General features: G+C 43.5%; 1 protein-coding gene across 1 annotated transcript; it reads left to right on the top strand.

Annotated features, from left to right (window-relative positions):
* The first annotated feature begins 288 nt into the window (after nt 1–288).
* On the top strand, nt 289–2,836 carry LOC138907705 (uncharacterized). The gene is made up of 3 exons (XM_070198310.1): nt 289–307; nt 1,243–1,839; nt 1,983–2,836. Exons 1-3 carry the CDS (start codon nt 289–291, stop codon nt 2,834–2,836), a joined length of 1,470 nt encoding a protein of 489 aa, XP_070054411.1.
* The last annotated feature ends 16,537 nt before the right edge of the window (nt 2,837–19,373 follow it).

Raw genomic sequence — 19,373 nt, 5'->3', positions numbered from 1 at the left:
GTCATGACGTCATCCTCACAAATGACCAAAAATGTCCCATCAGTATGGTTCCCCAAATCATTAATGAGCGCCAAATGATGTTCGGCCACTAGTGCTTTTGAATCGTCGCTATAAATCCCATAAATAGACCCTCTCTTCATTGATTCAAATTTCACTTTCACTTTCTTCTCCAAAGCCTTTACCTCTTTCAAGTTTTTCCATTTTGCAAAATCCTTAGGTTTTGTTATTAACCCCTTCTCAAAACACCAAATCCTACTACTTCCTTCTTTCTTCAAACCCATACAAAAAATGGCAAAATATCAAAACGGTATCACAAAAAGAAACTGCTTTATCTTCTTAACCGGCCGGCGGGAAAACGCCGTCAGAACCCCGTATTGAGGAGTGTATTCCCGGGGGGTGCGTGTTAAACTCTGATTTCAAAACCGATAAGGCTTCGTAAGTTCCAGGTCGATGTGAGCCTGTGTCAAGATATTTATGCTCGATAACAGAGAAGTACCTCGAGCAGGTAAAGAAAGACTGTAAATGGGGGGATATAAAGGTGGTGATCCCGACCACCGAAGAGGACATAACTACCTATGTGAAAGGATTTCTAAGTGTTGACACTTACCATTTCACGCTAGGCCCTCTCGACCCCGTCGTCATTGATTTTTGTCGTCAGTATCAAATAACCCTAGGCCAAATCCATCCTTCTTTTTGGCGAATTGTTGTTCTACTCTGATTCTTCGTGAGCAAAGTCGAGGGGATGTCTTTCACCCTCGACCACCTCATCAGGTTATACAGCCCCCGTCTCTATCAAGGTGGGTTAATAAAACTCCAACGTCGGGCTACCAAAGTGCTGTTCTTGAGCATAGACGAAGACAAGGACCGAGGCTGGATGGGCCAGTTTGTTGAGTGAGCACTTCCGACCTAATCCCGGCTGAGAAGATGCCATTTCCTGAGAGATGGAATATGAACCGTGAGTATAATCCCACTATTAGTTCTTATTTATTGTTTTTCCCCTTTACTTCCTCTTATCGATATCCCTTTCCATGATGTAGAGGTTGCTTGGATGCCTCGTGCAATTCCTAATCTCGAGAGCTGGGTTCGGGACCTGGCCTCGACCTCTTTGTACGCCGAGCGCTCATGGCGCGATTTATCAAAGGGCCGGTGGGAGGCCAAAAATCATGGTAAGCCTCATTTTCATATATCTGACGATTTGATCAAAATGTCTTTCTTATACTTAACTAATTTTCTTGTGTGTAGGCCTTGGCAAAGATACGATCATGAGACCCCCGTCTGACGAGGAAAAGAGTTCGGCCCTGGTTTCAAAATCGGCAAAGGACAACAAGATAAAAAGGGCCTCGGCCTCCGAGGATCAAGAACTTAAGAAAAGGACGGCTCGTAAGCTGAGGAAGAACATCATCCCTCTGACCGAAGAATCTGTTCGGCGTCTAAGGGATGAAGACGAAGAAGAAGAAAATGATGGCTCTGTTCTGGTGGCCCGAGTGAAGGAAACAATCGATGCCCCAAAGACAGCTGGATCGATGGCGGTTGATGAGGCTCCCCCTCGAACTGAGGGGATATCGGAGAAAGACTCGGGCAAAGTTCCCGAGTTATTGGAGATTGAAGATGCTTCCCAACGAAGTGAACAAACGGTGGGTATATCTGAAGGGACCGACCCTGAAGCCCTTCGAACTGAGGAGAACTCCCCAAGTGACTCGCTTGGGGCAATAGTAATCGGAGACTCGCCCACTCTCCCTGCTTTTTCCGAGGGGGCGATTCGGGAAGCCCGAGCTTTGGGAAACCTCGAGATAGACGGAGCTCACGAGGGAGAGGACCCCTTCCACAAATTGTATACAGGTATCGAGGATGCTGCCGGCCAGAGTGACGCATCGGGTCTTTTCTTCGAGGCTCAACGTGCCCTGAATCGGGTAGGTCTCAACGCCCTTTGTTGATGTTATATTTTTCCATTTTCTTCCTAACTCTTTCTCTTTTTCATATAGGCTTTAGCTCTTCATCAGGAGGCGTTTTCCAAGTCACGGGCAGAGCAGAGCAGAGCCGACGCGAGGCTGACTTCCGAGGGCTTTCGGAGGAGAGAAATGCCCTCAAACTTCTTAGTGGGCAAAAAAAGGAAGAGATCGAGGATCTTCGAGCCGAGCTGGCCAAGGCTCGCCAAGATCAGACAAGCCTGATCGAGCAGGTAATGACAATTTTAAAAACCCATGGGCTCGATTCAGGAAAGGTGGCTAATGTTTTAGTCTCTCAGCAGCAGCAGAAGATTGAGAGGATCAAGCAGTTCCACGAGGAGATCAGTACGATAAGGGCGGAGTCTTTGGGGTTGAAAGAAGGTATGGACTACCTTGCTGCAGAAAAAGAAATTATTCGGTCCCAATTATCATCGGCCAAAAGTCGGCTCCGAGGCCTAAAGGAGAATAGTTCAGCTCAGGCAAAGAAGATAGGGGATCTCGAGGCTCAGTTGGCTTCCGAACTAGCGAGGGCCAAAACTGAAGCCGAAAAAGCAAAGGCCGAGGTTGAGGTGATCGTGGCCGTCTACCGGGCTAATGCTGAAGCTGCTCAGGGCCAAGCGAAAGAGGCTACCGAGACCACTCACATTCGAGCATATTGGATTGCCGAACTTACCAAATGCCAATCTCAGAGGGAAACCCTCGAGGAGATCCACGCTCGAGGTTTCGATCTTACCAACGAGATAGTAATGGCTAGAGAGTATGAAGCCGGAGCTGGAGTGCTGGCCACTTCCGATGATGATGATGATGATGATGGCAGCAAGAGCGGGTCCGAGAATGGGGAGGACCTCGATGAAGAAGAAGCTGCCCCCGGAAGAGATCAAGAACCTTAGGATTTTTCACTTTTTGAACTTTTGTATAGGATCCTGATCGGACCTTGTAAATATATATAAAGATCTCTTTCCTTTCTGACTTGTCTTTATTTCATTTATGCCTTGTGAAAGTTTTGTTCATAAGTTCGAGGCTTAGGCAATTTGATCGAAGCCGAACTAGTGTAGTTTTTATAATTGAGTGAGTACTTGCTCGAACTCGGAGTAGGGTGACCCTTAGGTTTTAATCGAGTGAGAATGATTTCTTCGAACTTAAAAATAAACTGGCCCTTTAGGCTCTTAAATTAGGCCGATACGGCCATAGCAAAGCGAATGGCTTTCTCCCCTTTTTTGGCTTGAAAAGTTTATCGTTTAATCATATAAATTTTATTGTGCCTTAACACGAAATAAAGGATTTGCTCAAGAGTTCGAACAGTTCCGTACCCATTAGGATCTTCAAGGGTCGATATTATCGAGACCCTTTGTTTCGTAATGCCTTAGCATAAAATAAAGAATTTGTTCAAGAGTTCAAACGCCTTTGTATCCATTAGGGTTTTCGAGGGTTGATATTATCAAGACCCTTAGAAAATTTGCCGAGGGTAGCCTTTTTTAACCGGTTTGTGAAAATATTTGAAGGCCTGTTTAATAACAAAAATCGGACGTCTCTGAACCGTGTTGATTTGGCCGTAGCCTTTAACATGGGATTTGCCTTTTGGGCTTGTTCCCCTGTTATACTTCGAATTTGTTCAAAGTATCAGTCCCCGATTGGGGTGGCCGTGGCCTGTAAAATCGAGGATTTCCTTTTTAAGGTCTTACGATCTCGAGGTTTAGTAATTCGACCGTGTCAATATTTTTTGGACGGCAGTCCCCGAGTATCGGGTAAATTGTTTGAACTTTAGTTATGATCGGCCCTTAAGCCGGTTTCCACCATAGATCATAAGTATAAAATTGTAAAGTATAAATTTTTCTAAAACATGGAGAATCTGGTAAGGAAAAATACTTCTTCCAATAAATTATACATACGTACATGTTTTGCCATTAGGGCTCGAGTAATCTATACAGACACGGTTCATTTGACCGTTTGGTCCTCCATAAAATTTACCTATCGAGACCCTATCGACACGAAGTATTTTTCTTGAAACTATCCGAGGGTGATGCCCCCCAGTATTCGAGGTTGATCGAAAAGGATCCTCGGATACTATTGAATTGCTCTAAGTTAGCACGAACAATGGTTTCCTCGTTAAAAACCTCGCCAGAATAACCCATTTGGGATAAAAACCAGTCTAAGGGAAAAAGAGTGCAACGCGTGCTTTCAGACCTAAGGACTGCGTTTGAAGAATCCTTCGATGTCATCGATTAAACACCTGCAAACGATTAGTATAAAATATAAATGAAAATGGAGAAGGTTGTACCTTAGTAGTAATATTCTTTGAGGAGTGATATATCCCAATTGTTTGGTAATTGTTCGCCGTTTGCCATGCCAAGTTTGTAGGATCCTTTTCCGATGATATCGAGGACCTGGTATGGTCCCTCCGAGTTTGGACCAAGTTTTCTTTTGTTTGGGTCTCGAGTATTGAGGGTGACCTTCCTCAGAACCAAGTCCCCGATTTTGAAGTCTCGAATATTGGCTCTTCGATTGTAGTACATTTCGATCCGCAGTTTCTGTGCGGCCATTCGAACGAGGGGGGCCTCCCGATTTTCATCTAGCAATTCGAGGCTTGTATTCATAGCCTCGTGATTTGACTCTTCCGTTGCATATCGAAACCTGACACTGGGTTCCCCGACTTCAATCGGATCAGATCTTCAGCGTCGTATACTGAAGAAAATGGTGTTGCCTCCGTACTGGATTTTAACGTCGTTCGATACGCCCAAAGGACTTCGGGCAATATTTCTCTCCATTTTCCCTTGGAGTCGTTCAATCTCTTCTTTAGATTTTGAATGATGTTTTTATTTGTTGATTCGGCATGTCCGTTCCCACTAGGATGATATGGTGTCGGCATGACTCTCTTTATTTTGTAATCTTTGAGAAAATTTTTCACTTTGCCGTCGAAGAATTGCTTTCCATTGTCGCATACGATCTCGGCAGGCATCCCGAATCGGCATATAATGTGGTCCCAGATGAAATCTATGACATCTTTCTCTCTAATTTTCTCAAAAGCATGTGCTTCAACCCAGTTAGAGAAATAGTCAGTCATAAACAAAATAAATTTAGCTTTACCTGGGGCCGATAGCAGAGGGCCGACAATATCTATTCCCCACTTCATGAGTGACCATGTGGATAAGACTGAGTGGAGTTTCTCTCCGGGTTGGTGAATCATCGGCGCATACCTTTGACATTTGTCGCACTTTCGAACAAACTCTTTTCTATCTTTTTCCATATCGGCCCAATAATATCCTGCTCTGATGACTTTGTGAACCAACGATTCGGCACCGGAATGATTTCCACAAGTGCCCTCATGAATTTCTCGTAGGACGTAGTCGGTACCTCCTGGTCCCAAACATATTGCAAAATGGTCCATCGAACATCCTTTTATACAATGTTCCATCTTCGGCCAATGTGAATCGTGCGGCCTTCTTCGTAGAGTCCTCGATTTCCTAGGGTCCGATGGAAGCTTCCCGTTCTTTAGATATTCGATATATTTGTTCCTCCAATCCCAAGTCAGACTTGTGGAATTGATTTCGGCGTGGCCTTCTTCGATTACTGACCTTGAAAGTTGTATGACAGTCCCCGAGCTAATCTCGCCATCTTTGAATGATGACCCCAAATTTGCAAGGGCATCGGCCTCACTGCTTTCTTCTCGAGGCACATGCTGTAAAGTCCATTCTTTAAATCGATGTAGAGTCACCTATAATTTATCCAAGTACCTCTGCATTCGATCTTCTCGGACCTCGAATGTTCTGTTGACTTGGTTTACCACGAGCAGGGAGTCACATTTGGCCTCGATAACTTCTGATCCCAAACCTTTAGCTAGCTCAAGACCTGCAATCATGGCCTCATACTCGGCCTTGTTGTTAGTTAACTTAGAAGTTTTGATAGCTTGACTAATTGTATTACCCGTGGGCGGCTTCAAAACGGTGCCTAGCCCGGACCCCTTCGCGTTTGAAGCACCGTCTGTGAAGAGGGTCCACACCCCCAATGATGTACCCGACTTTATTAATAGTTCCTTTTCGACCTCGGGTACGAGGGCTGGCATAAATGCAGCCATGAAGTCCGCTAAGATTTGAGACTTGATAGCCGTTCGGGGTCGATACTTGATATCGTACCCACTGATATCGACGACCCAGTTGGCCAATCGGCCCGAAAGTTGGGGCTTATGCAAAATATTGCGAAGAGGATAGGTAGTCACCACGCAAATCGAGTGACATTGAAAATATGGTTTTAATTTCCTAGAGGCGCTTATTAGGGCGAGCGCTAATTTTTCTAAGTGTGGGTACGGGTTTTGGCCCCACCTAGAGTTTGACTAACATAATAAACTAGAAATTGCGTACCTTGTTCTTCTCGAACTAGAAACCCACTTATCGTGATTTTTGAGACCACTAAGTAAAAGTATAGTTGCTCATCCGCTTTCGGAGATGAAGCGGTGGCGGGCTCGAGAGATACCGCTTTAGTTCTTCCAATGCTTATTGGCATTCCGGGGTCCATGCAAAATTATTGTTCATTTTGAGTAGTGAGAAGAACCTGTGACTTCTATATGAAGACCTCGAGATGAATAGGCCTAGGGCAGCTATGCGCCCTATTAATCTTTGTACGGCCTTAACATTATCCACGATTGTGATGTCTTCGATCGCCTTGATCTTGTCGGGATTGATTTCGATACCCCGATTTGATACCATAAAGCCGAGGAATTTGCCCGAGCCGACCCCGAATGCACATTTCTCCGGGTTAAGTTTCATGTTGTATTTCCTTAGTATATCGAAGGTCCCCTGCAAATGTGTCAAATGGTCCTCTGCTCGCAGGGACTTAACTAGCATATTGTCAATATAAACTTTCATTGACTTACCTATTTGTTATTCGAACATTCGATTTACTAAGCGTTGATAAGTGGCACCAGCATTTTTTAGTCCAAACGGCATTACATTATAACAATAGGTGCCATATTTAGTGATGAACGAAGTCTTTTCCTGATCTTCCAGGTTTATTTTTATTTAATTGTACCCGGAGTAGGCATCGAGAAAACTAAGGATCTCGTGGCCGGCCGTGGCATCGATCATGCGATCGATATTCGGTTGAGGAAAAGAGTCTTTAGGACATGCTTTGTTTAAATATTTATAGCCTACGCACATTCTACGTTTATTTCCCTTTTTAGAGACTACGACTACATTTTCTAACCATTCGGGGTATTTTACCTCTCGAATGGATCCTATTTTGAGAAGTTTGGTTACCTCGTCCTTGATGAAAGCATGTTTTACCTCGGATTGGGTCTTCTCTTTTATTTTACCGGGCGGAACTTAGGGTCCAAGCTTAGTCGATGTGCAGCGATTTCAGGCGGGATCCCTGTCATATCTAAATGGGACCAAGCAAAACAATCCAAATTATTGATAAGAAATTTGATGAGTTTTTCCCTGAGCTCGGGGGTTAACCTCGTACCCTGGTATGCCTTTCGATCGGGTAGATGCTCGATCAGTATGACTTGCTCCAGTTCCTCGACCATCGATTTGGTGGCGTCGGAATCCTCGGGGATTATGAAGGATAGAGGGATCAAAAATTCATCGTCTTCGTTCGTTCCCTACTTCTCCGATTGAGTCGAGGCTGGTAGTTGTGGTTGCTATTTAGCTTCCTTTTTTCCTTTGGATTCTGATCCTTTTGTTGACGAAAGCGCCGATACCGGTATGATCTCATCGACCGCGAACATCTCTTTGGCAGAAGGTTGTTCCCCATACACCATTTTTACTCCATTCGGTGTTGGGAATTTCAGCATTTGGTGAAGGGTTGAGGGGACCGCCCTCATATTGTGAATCCATAGTCTTCCGAGCAGTGTGTTGTATCTCATATCGCCTTCGATCACATGGAACTTTGTTTCTTGAATAATTCCAGCTACATTTACTAGTAGGATGATTTCACCTTTAGTTGTTTCGCTTGCCATGTTGAAGCCATTGAGAATCCGAGCTGCGGGTACGATCTGATCTTGTAGGCTCAGCTGCTCCACGACTCTCGATCGAATAATATTGGTTGAACTTCCTGGATTAATTAAAATACATTTAACCTGAATTTTATTCATAAGTATAGAGACTACCATAGCATCATTGTGGAGTTGTGAGATCCTTTCTGCTTCCTCATCATTGAATGATAATGCGCCTTCTGGCACATAGTCTCAAGTTCGTTTTTCTCCGGTGATTGATACTTTAGTGCATTTGAATATGGGCCCTTGTGGAATATCGACCCAACCAACGATCATATGAATCACGTGATGTGATTCTTCTTGCTCGTTTTTCCTAGTTGCGTCTCTGTCTCTGAAATGGTTTTTAGCTCGGTCGCTCAAGAATTCTCGAAGATGACCCTCGTTGAATAGACGGGTCACCTCCTCCCTTAGTTGCCTGCAATATTCGGTTTTATGACCATGTGTACCATGGTATTTGCATGTTTGATTTGGGTTTCTTTGGGATGGATCGGTTTGTAAGGGTTTGAGCCATCTAGTATCTTTGATTCTCCCAATGGCCGACACAATACCTCATGCGTCGATGTTGAAGTTGTATTTTGACAATTGTGGTGCTTCTGTGGGATTGGCATGTTTATCGAAGCCATCTTTGCTCATGAGCCCTCGAGAGCTCTGTCTTCGATTGTTCCTTCGATCATTTCGGAAGGGATTGCGTCCTGGGCCGCTGTTTCTACGATATGTGTTGTATGGTAGATATCGATCTCTGCTCGACCGGGGTTGTCGGTCGATATCCCTTTGAGTTCTGCCGACGGGCCTGTTTGGATAAGCGTAATCGGAAGGGGTCCCCAATTGATCATCCTCGACCCTGATTTTCGACTCGTACCGATTATGTACATCGGACCAGGTTACCACTGGATATTCAATTAAATTCTGCTTTAGCTGTTGTGATGCCACCGAACTTTGTTCGTTCAAACCTTGAGTAAAGGCTTGAACAGACCAATCGTCTATGACCAGTGGTAGTTCCATGCGTTCTATCTGAAACCAAGATACGAATTCCCTCAATATTTCGTTGTCCTTTTGTTTCACTTTGAAGAGGTCCGATTTTCTAGTCGCGACCTTTATTGCTCCGGCATGTGCCTTTACGAAGGTGTCTGTAAGCATGGCGAAGGAATCGATGGAATTAGGCGGCAAATTGTGGTACCATATCATTGCTCCTTTCGACAAGGTTTCTCCAAATTTCTTCAGTAGAACAAATTCGATCTCATCGTCTTCTAAGTCATTTCCCTTTATTGCGCATGTATAAGAAGTGACATGCTCATTAGGGTCAGTGAACCCATTGTACTTAGGAATTTCTGGCATTCAAAATTTCTTCGGAATGGGTTTCGGTGCCGCACTCGGAGGGAAAGGCTTCTGTACAAATTTCTTTGAATCCATACCTTTTAAAATCGGTGGTACCCCCGGTATTTGGTCAACCTGGGAGTTATATATCTCTACTTTCTGACATTTGCCTCAATTTTCTTTTCTCCCGATTCAATTCTATTAGTGAGCGCCTCTAACATTTTCATAATGGCGGGGTCAGTCCCCGATTCGTTGACATTCGTCCTTTCCGACACAGGCTCGGTCCTTTGAACGACTTCTGGTTCGATCCTACTCGGTGTTCGATGTTGATTTTGTAGTTACGCTATAGCGGCCTGTTTAGCCTGTAACATTTCGAATATCAATTGAAGGTTAACTCCACCATCTTCTCCACCTTGTGTACCTCGACCACCTGATCAAACTTCCCTGTGTATACTACCTTCGGGCTCAATGCTCAAATTTGCATTTAGGGCGACATGTGAACTAACATCGACGAGAATTGCAATTGGTGCTCCCTCGAGGTCGGCCTGAGGCACCTCGATTCCTGGGGCAGCTATGTTGTCGTTTTCCCCGTGAAATTCAAGGTTGTTGTCACCATGTGTAGGTGTTGCTTGTGAGTTTGACATGTTTGTCCTGAAAACAAAGATTCTTACGAGAACAAGTGTAAAGCAGTGTGTGTTATTGAAATTAGTATTTAGCAATCACTATTATCCTTAGCCCCACGGTGGGCGCCAAACTGTATATCCTTAAAATTGAATAACAATTAAACTTATAATGTGGATTTAAGGATACGTGATTTCACTTAATACCAATTGAGCTATATAAAAATTAATGATAGAACTGTACAATAAAGTAAATCAAACTAGTATTTGAGTAGAACTCAACCCTTGAGTTAGAGTATCCTCGAACTGGTTGATGCAAGGACAATAAAAATACAATAAGCTGAAAAATAAGAGTGTGAGCGAGAAAGAAAATTATATTGCTTTTATCTCAGTTGTTCTCACAAAATGGTTAGAACTCCCCTTTATATAGTAGAGGAATTCTTTATATGGTATAATTCTAATTACAGAAGAAAATCACATGATTAGCTAAATAACCGTTCTTGATTCGATCCATTCTGAGATTTTCGCCGTGACCTTCGACCAGTCGCGGATATCTCGCTTTTCCGTTATTACGCTATCTTCGGTATTGCTCGATGCATGTCTTGTTTGGTCTCGATTGCTGTCGGCTTCGATCTTAGCAGGTGTCTCGAATCCTGAGCTCGGTATCTTGTCTTCGTGCCTTGACCCGATCCACTTCTGAGTCGACCTTCGATGCAACTTTTTGGTCTCGGTCAGCATAGAAAAATCGAGTAGGCCCAATTTTAACCGTATACAAATAGTTTTTTCCTCTTTCATATCCATCAATAAATTATACCGAAAGTTGAACTACGAGTGAAGAAATCAGATTGCTATGTATAAGCAAATCACATATCAAAAGAGGATATTTAGGTCTGACCAATAGTAGAAATAAGCGGAATAGAAAATAAAGGAGAAAATAAAATATACTGAATAAGAATGTGGTGCGCGAGTAGGGGGAAGAAGAAAAAGGCGCAAGAAAGAGGAGATTTATCAGGGATGGAAAAGGACGATGATGAGGAGCCCAAGGTTAGGCGGGCGCTTAAAGAAGTGGTAACGCTTTATCCTAAGAAGGCGCTAAAAGACGCGACATTTTGTTTTCAAGGAAAAGAAGTGAGGCTTTAATTTTCTTTAAGGGAACATTTGTTTTTTTAATTATTTTTAAAAGAGAGAAAAGGTGCAAACTGACAAAAAAGATAAATACAAATACGGGCTAGAGGGAATGCCACCTCATTATGTTATTGGCCTTCCATTTTATATATATATATATATATATATATATATATATATATATATATATATATATATATATATATATATATATATATATATATATTCAAGTATGGGCCTCAGCCCATACTTCCACATTTGTTTTTTTTTCATCATTTTTAAATAAGAGAAAAGGTGCAAACTAACAAAAAAGATAAATACAAATAGTGGCTAGAGGGAATGCCACCTCATATGTTATTGGCCTTCCATTATATAAATACTAGTTAATTGGCTCGCGCTTCGCGCAGTAAATGATATTTTGTTTGGGATAATTTTAGTTGATATGGATAAAATAAAACATGTATAATACCCAAACTAAGACTAAAATATAATGTGAGGCATACACATTGTTTAACCGGAAAACGGATAGAGTTGAATTTATACGTGGTTCTAAGGATATGTGGCGCAACTTAATACAAATTGTAAGGATAAATAGGAATATAAGTATGGATTGCAAAGAATGCAAAATAGATAAGGTTGTAAGAAAGATGAATTTCAGGACTAAATAAGTGGAATCAATTTAAGAAGCTTAAAATAACAACTCTTTACTATGGGGGAATATAGTATTTTTATTACAATGTAAGCATGAAAAAACTTGCCCTAACTGAAATGATAACCATCCCTTTTTATAGTACAGGGATCTTACTTTAAATATAATTACAAATACATAGTGGGAGACCATGATAAATCAGGTTTTTTACAATTCCTGCCGAGATTCTCTCCTCTAGTGGGATTGCAACGGCTCTTGTCTATGAACTCGATATGGACTCGAGTTTTCGATCTTGACTCGAGCTCTCGATCTTGGCTTGAGCTCGATTCGGACTCGGACCCTTGAATTGATTCGGGATCGATTTTGGTCGGTCTCTAGATCATAAGCTCGATAACTTTACTTTGCATCATAGCTCGATTTGGATTCGGGCTCGATAAGGATATCGGCCCCTCAAACTCGAAGCTTGTTTGTACCATCTTCAGAACCTGACTCGAAGTCTCGCTTCGATCGATTATGTTTCAAACTCGATCGATCATACGAAGGCCAAAATTTATTTCGACCGTATACAGATAATCCCCTCGTTTCTCAGGAAGAATGTGGTAAGAAATGATATAATTTTTTAACGGCTCGATCGGATTACAAACTCACATTTATATTGGGCTCGACTATGATGCACGTGATAGATGTCCCGTCGATTTAGTTTTTTAAGGTATTTAATGCATGTCAGACGGTGGTCGGCCACTGCTGATACTGAACCGCCATTGCCTGAACCTATAAATATCCCTTCCTTTTATCATTTAGTACTTTTGCAACTCCAATCTTCCAAATTTCCCAATTTCCCTTTCGTATTCTCTGAGTTCATTCACAAATCAGTAGTTCCTTTTGCAAAATTCTTCTTCCAAATTACCAAATCTTCGTCACCTTATTTAAATCCAAAATGGTGAAGACATCCAAAACCGTCCCCCAAAAAGAAAAAGCTTCTTCTTCCCAATCCGCCGCCGATATAAAACACCGGCGGATCCTCGTCCCGAGGAGTGCGTTCCGGCAGCGTGTGTTTATACATCAGATTTCAAACTCAATAAAGGTTCGCCGGTTCCTGGCCGATGTGAGCCCGTATCGAGATATATTTGTTCGATAACCCGGGAGCACATCAAGCGGATAAAAAAAGATTGTAACTGGGAGAACAAAGAGGTGGTGGTGTCGTCTCCTGAAGAGGACATCACTACTCACGTAAGAGGGTTTTTAAGCGTGTATACTTACCCTTTCACGTTAGGTCCTCTCGACCCTGTTATCATAGATTTTTGTCTTAAATACCTAATAACCCTAGGCCAGATACATCCTTCCTTTTGGCAGATCATTATTTGGATCCGATATTTTGTAAGTAAAATCGAGGGGATGCCTTTCACCCTCGATCATCTTGTCCGATTATACCATCCTCGTCTTTTTTGAGGAGGATTAATAAAACTCCAACGTCGAGCTACCAAAGCTCTATTCTCGAGTATAGACAAGGATAAGGATCAAGGCTGGATAGGCCGGTTCGTTCGAGTGAGGACATCAGACTTGATCCCAACCGAAAAAATGCCTTTCCCCGAGGAGTGGAATATGAAGCGTAAGTGTAATTTTGCCGTTATCCCCTATTATGTTGTTCTTTCATTTCTTTTCTCACAAATATTCCGCTTTTGTGATGCAGCGGTTCCCTGGATACCCGGTGCAGTGCCCGATCTCAAGAATTGGGTACGTGATCTGGTTTCGACCTCCTCATATGCCGAGCGCTCATGGCGCGACTTGTCAAAGGGCCGATGGGAGGCCAAAAATCACGGTGAGCACTCCTCTCGTGTCCTTTGGTAACTCGAATAAGATGCCTTTCGCATACTTCAGTAAAAGATTTCACATGCAGGTGTGGGCAAGGATACGGTTTTGAGGCCCTCGTCTACCGAGGAAGAGGCTTCGGCCTCTGTCCCAAAGCCGGTCAAAGATAGTAAGAGGAAAAGAGCCCCCGTCCTCGAAGATCAAAAATCGAAGAAAAGGACGATTCGTAAGCCGAACAAGAATGCCATTCCTTTGACCGTAGAATCAGTTCTGCGTCTAAGGGAAGAAGAAGAAGAAGAAGAAGAAGAAGAAGAAGAAGAAGAAGAAGAAGAAGAAGAAGAAGAAGTAGAAGAAGAAGAAGAAGAAGAAGAGAACGATGGGTCCGCTCTGGAGACCCGAACAAAGAAGACCACCGACGTTCCACAGGCAGCTGGATCGATGGTGGTTCATAAGGCTCCGCCTCAAATTGAGGATATATAGGAGAGAGCTTCGGGCAGAGTCCCCGAGTTGCTGGAAATCGAAGATGTTTCCCATTCAAGCCGACGGATGGGGGATATGTCCAAAGGGGCTCTTCCCGAATCTTTTCGAACCGAATAGAATGCCCCAGATGACTCATTCGGGGCAGTAGCAATCGAAGGCTCGCCCACCTTCCCTGCTTTTTCCGCAGGGGCGATTTGGGAGGCCCAAGCTTTGGGGGCCCTCGAATTAGATAGGCCTCGTGATGGAGAGGATCCTTTTCGTGACTTGTTCATAAGCGTCGAAAACACTGCCGGTACAAGTGACGCATCGGATCTTTTTCACGGAGTGTAGCAGGCTTTGAATCAGGTAGGCCTTAAATCATATGGCATTACCTTTAAGTTTACTTTTCTTTTCTGACTTCGTTTTTTCTTTCTTTGCAGGCTGCGGTAGTTCATCGAGAATCATGTTCTCGATCCCGAACCGAGCTACGTCGATACGAGGCCGAGCTTCAACGGGTTACGGAGGAGAGGAACTCCTTAAAGCTCCTTTTGGGCCAAAGTGGAGAGGAAATAAAAGACCTTCGAGCTGAGTTGTCCAGGGCTCACCAAGATCAGATCGATTTCTTCGAGCAGATAATAATACTTTTAAAAGCCTATGGGCTTGACACCGGAACAATGGCTAACCTTTCGGTCTCACAGCTGCAGCAGAAAATCGAGATGATCGGAAAACTCCGTGAAGAAGTTGATGTGATAAGAGTGGAGTCTTTGAAGTGGAAAGAAGGAATGGACCGCTTTGCTGCAGAGAAAGAAATTGCTTGAGCCTAATTGTCATCGGCTAAAAACCAACTTCAAAAGATGAAGGAGAAAGGCTCGGTCCAAGCAAGAAAGATAGAGGAGCTCAAGGATCGGTTGGCCTCTGTACTTGCCAAGGCCGAATCTAACGCTAAGAAGGCAAAGGCCGATGTGGATGCACTTGTGGCCATCTATCGCGCTGATGCTGAAGCTGCCCAGGTCCAAGCAAGAGAGGCAGTCGAGACCGCCGATACTCGAGCACATTAGGTCGCTCAACTTGTAAAGTGCCAATCTTGGAGGGAGACCCTCAAGGAGATACATGCTCGGGTAGGATTTCTCTTCATTTTCCTTTAGCGTCGCTCAACCTCTTCTTCAGGTTTTGAATGATAGTTTTGTTCGTTGATTCGGCTTGTCCGTTCCCACTGGGGTGATACAGTATTGATAATATCCTTCTTATTTTGTGATCTTCGAAGAATTTCATCACTTTGCTGCCAACAAATTGTTTCCCATTGTCACATACTATTTCGGCGGGTATCCCGAATCGACATACGATATGATCCCAGATAAAGTCTACAACCTCTCTCTCTCTTACTTTCTCGAACACATGTGCTTCAACCCATTTAGAGAAATAGTCAGTCATAAATAAAATGAATTTAGCTTTACCTGGGGTCAATGGCAGAGGGCCGACGATATCCATTCCTCATTTCATGAATGGCCATGGGGATAGGACCGAGTGAAGTTGCTTTCCGGGTTGATGGATCATTGGTGCAAATCTTTGACACTTGTCATATTTTCGAACAAATTCCTTTGCATCTTTGCCCATATCAATCCAATAATACCCTGCCCTGATTATTTTTCGGACTAATGGATCGGCACCGGAGTGATTCTCATAAGTGCCCTCGTGCACCTCACGTAGGATGTAATCGGTATCTCCTGGACCTAAGCATACTACCAATGGTCCATCGAATGTCCTTCGGTATAGCGTTCCATCTGAAGCCAACGTGAATCGAGTAGCTTTAGTCCGTAGGACCCTTGAATCTTTAGGGTCTGATGGGAGCTTTCCATTCTTTAAGTATTCAGTATACTTATTTCTCCAATCCTAGGTTAAGCTCGTAGAATTTATCTCAGCGTGACCTTCTTCGATCACGGATCTCAAGAGTTAAACGACAGTCCCCGAGCTCAAGTCACCTTCCTCAACCGATGATCCCAAATTCGCAAGTGCATCATCCTCACTGTTTTGCTCTCATGGAACATGATGTAAAGTCCATTGTTTAAAATGGTGCAAAGTGACATGTAGTTTGTCCAAATACCTCTGCATTCTATCTTCTCGAACTTCGAAGGTTTTGTTTACTTGATTTACCACCAGCAAAGAGTCACATTTGGCTTCAATGACTTCTGCTCCCAAGTTTTTAGCTAGCTCGAGACTTGCAATCATGGCCTCATACTCGGCCTCGTTGTTAGTCAACCTGGTAGTTTTAATAGATTGCCTAATAGTGTTACCCGTAGGTGGCTTTAAAACTATGCCTAGCCCAGACCCCTTCACGTTCGAAGCCCCGTCCGTAAAAAGGGTCCATACCCCCCGATGATCTACCATTTTAACAAGAGTTCTTTTTCGACTTCGGGTACAAGGGTTGGCGTGAAATCGGCCACAAAGTCTGCTAAAATTTGAGACTTGATGGCCGTATGGGGTTGATATTTGATATCGTACCCACTGAGTTCGATGGCCCATTTGGCCAATCGGCCTGATAGTTTGTGCTTGTGCAAAATATTACGAAGCGGGTAAGTGGTTAATACGCATATGGGGTGACATTGAAAGTACGGTCTTAACTTTCTAGAGGCGCTTATCAGTGCAAGTGCCAATTTTTCTAGGTGCGGATATCTAGTTTCTACTTCTCCTAAGGTCTGACTTATATAATAAATGGGAAATTGCGTACCTTGCTCTTCCCGAACTAGGACACTGCTTACTGCGATTTTCGATACTGCCAAGTACAAGCAAAATTTTTCGTCTGTTTTTAGAGTGTGAAGTAGTGGTAGGCTCGATAGATACCGTTTTAGTTCCTCTAATGCTTGTTGGCATTCCGGGGTCCAAGCAAAATCGCTCTTCTTTTTGAGTAGAGAGAAAAATTTGTGACTTCGATATGATGATCTCCAAATGAATCAGCCTAAGGCTGCAATCCGTCCCATTAGCCTTTGTACAGTTTTCACGCTGTCCATGATGGTGATGTCTTCGATGGCCTTTATTTTATCGGGGTTAATCTCGATTCCCCGATTTGACACCATGATGCCGAGGAACTTGCCCGAACCGACCCCGAAAGCACATTTTTCGGGGTTGAGCTTCATGTTGTATTTCCTCAAAATCTCGAACGTTTCTTGCAAATGGGACAAATAGTCATCTGCGCGCAGGTACTTAGCTAGCATGTCATCAATATAAACTTCCATTGATTTACCTATTTGTTCTTCGAATATTTTATTTACTAGGCGTTGGTAAGTAGCCCCTGCATTTTTTAGCTCGAAGGGCATCACGTTATCACAATATGTTCCATATTTGGTGACAAATGAAGTCTTTTCCTAGTCCTCTGGGTTCAACTTGATTTGATTATACCGGAATAGGCATCGAGAAAAGTGAGGATCTCGTGGCTGGCCATGGCATCGATCATGTGATCGATGTTGGGCAGCGACAAAGAATCTTTGGGGCATGCTTTGTTCAAACCCTTATAGTCCATACACATTCTAAGTTTGTTCCCCTTTTTAGGCACTACAACTATATTTGCTAACCATTCGGGATATTTCACCTCCCGAATGGACCCTATCTTGAGAAGTTTGGTTACCTCGTCCTTTATGAATGCGTGCTTTACCTCAGACTGGGGTCTTCTCTTTTGCTTCACCAGTTTGAACCTAGGGTCCAAGCTTAGCCATCCGGAGGGATCCCTGTTATATCTAAATGGGACTAGGAAAAGCAATCAATATTATCGATAAGAAATTAAATAAATTTCTTCCTGAGTTCGGGGCTCAACCCCGTTCCCAGGTATACCTTCCGTTCGGGCTAGTGCTCGATTAGTGTGACTTGCTCCAGTTCCTCAATCATTGATTTGGTGGCGTCGGAGTCATCGGGAATCATGAAGGATCGAGAGATCCTCTGATCATCATCTTCTTCGATCTTCTGGTTATCTGGTTGGGTCAAAGCCGATGTCTGTGATTGCTATTTGGTATCTCATTCCCCTTCCGAGCCCGATCCCTTTACTGGCAAAGGCGAGAATATTGGTTTCGCTTCCTCGACAGCGAACATTTCTCTTGCGGCTGGTTGTTCTCCGTACACTGTTTTGACTCCTCTCGATGTTGGGAATTTGAGAACCTGGTGTAGGGTTGAAGGTACAGCTCTCATGTTGTGGATCCATGGCCTTCCAAAAAGGGCAGTGTATCTCATGTCGCCTTCGATCACGTGGAACTTCGTTTCTTGGATGGTTCCGGCCACGTTTATTGGTAGAATTATCTCGCCTTTGGTGGTTTCACATGCCATATTGAATCCGTTTAGAACCAGGGTTGCAGGTACGATCTGGTCCTGCAGACCGAGCTGTTCTACGACCTTCAATCTAATGATGTTGGCCGAGCTACCTAGATCAATCAACACATGCTTAACTTTAGTTTTATTCATGAGTACGGATATTACCAGTGCGTCATTATGAGGTTGTATGACTCCTTCTGCATCTTCATCATTGAAGGACAAAGTTCCTATGGGTGTATAATCTTGGGTTCGAGATCACTTTTCTCTCACAATCGATGTCTTAGTGAGTTTAAGCACTGGTCCCTGAGGGGTATCGGCGTCACCGATGATCATGTGAATGATGTGTTGTGGTTCTTCTTGTTCATTCTTCTTGCCGAAATCCCTATTTTTAAAATGGTTCTTCGCCCTATCGCTCAAAAATTCTCAAAGGTGCCCTTTGTTGAATAACCGGGCTACTTCCTCTCTTAGTTGCCTGCAATCTTTCGTTCTGTGGCCATGGGTGCCATGATATTCGCATATTTGATTGGGATTCCTCTGGGCAGGATCGGTCTGCATGGGTCGAGGCCATTTAGTGTCTTTGATGTGTCTGATAGCCGAAACGATGGCGGATGCATCAATGCTGAAGTTATATTCCGATAACCGAGGTGCTTCCTTAGATCCGGCAGGCCTATCGAACCTACTTCTGTTCATCAGTCCCCGGGACCCTTGACCTTAATCACCTCTTTTGTTATTTTGCATGAGGTTGTGTCTCGATTCACTGACTTTGTGGCTTCCGTTGTACGGTTGGTATCGATCATCGATTAGTATCCCTTCGAACTGCGGGTTCAGACCCCAATTGATCATCTTCGACCTTAATTTTTGATTGGTACCGATTTTGCACGTTGGCCCATGTGATGGCTGAATATTCGATCAGGTTATGCTTTAATCACCGTGAAGCCATCGAAATTCGTTCATTCAAAACTTGAGTGAAAGCCTGAATAGCCCAATCGTCTGTGACTGGTGGCAAGTCCATTCGTTCCATTTGAAAATGAGATACGAACTCCCTCAGCATCTCGTTATCCTTTTGTCTTACCTTGAAGAGGTCTGATTTCCTTGTTGCGACTTTTATGGCGCCGGCATGTGCTTTCACAAAAGAATCTGCTAGCATGGCGAATGAGTCTATGGAATTTGGT

The sequence above is a fragment of the Nicotiana tomentosiformis genome, chromosome 3 (assembly GCF_000390325.3).
Source record: "Nicotiana tomentosiformis chromosome 3, ASM39032v3, whole genome shotgun sequence".
Classification (NCBI taxonomy): Eukaryota; Viridiplantae; Streptophyta; class Magnoliopsida; order Solanales; family Solanaceae; genus Nicotiana; species Nicotiana tomentosiformis.
Note: the sequence above shows the minus strand (reverse complement) of the source record. Positions and strands in the feature narration are given on the sequence as shown.

What these genes read in the sequence shown, in the direction of transcription:
- LOC138907705 (XM_070198310.1), top strand. An exon ending in CTTCCACAAATTGTATACAG is followed by an intron (nt 1,840 to 1,982) that starts GTATCGAGGATG and finishes TTTTTCATATAG; the next exon opens with GCTTTAGCTCTTCATCAGGA.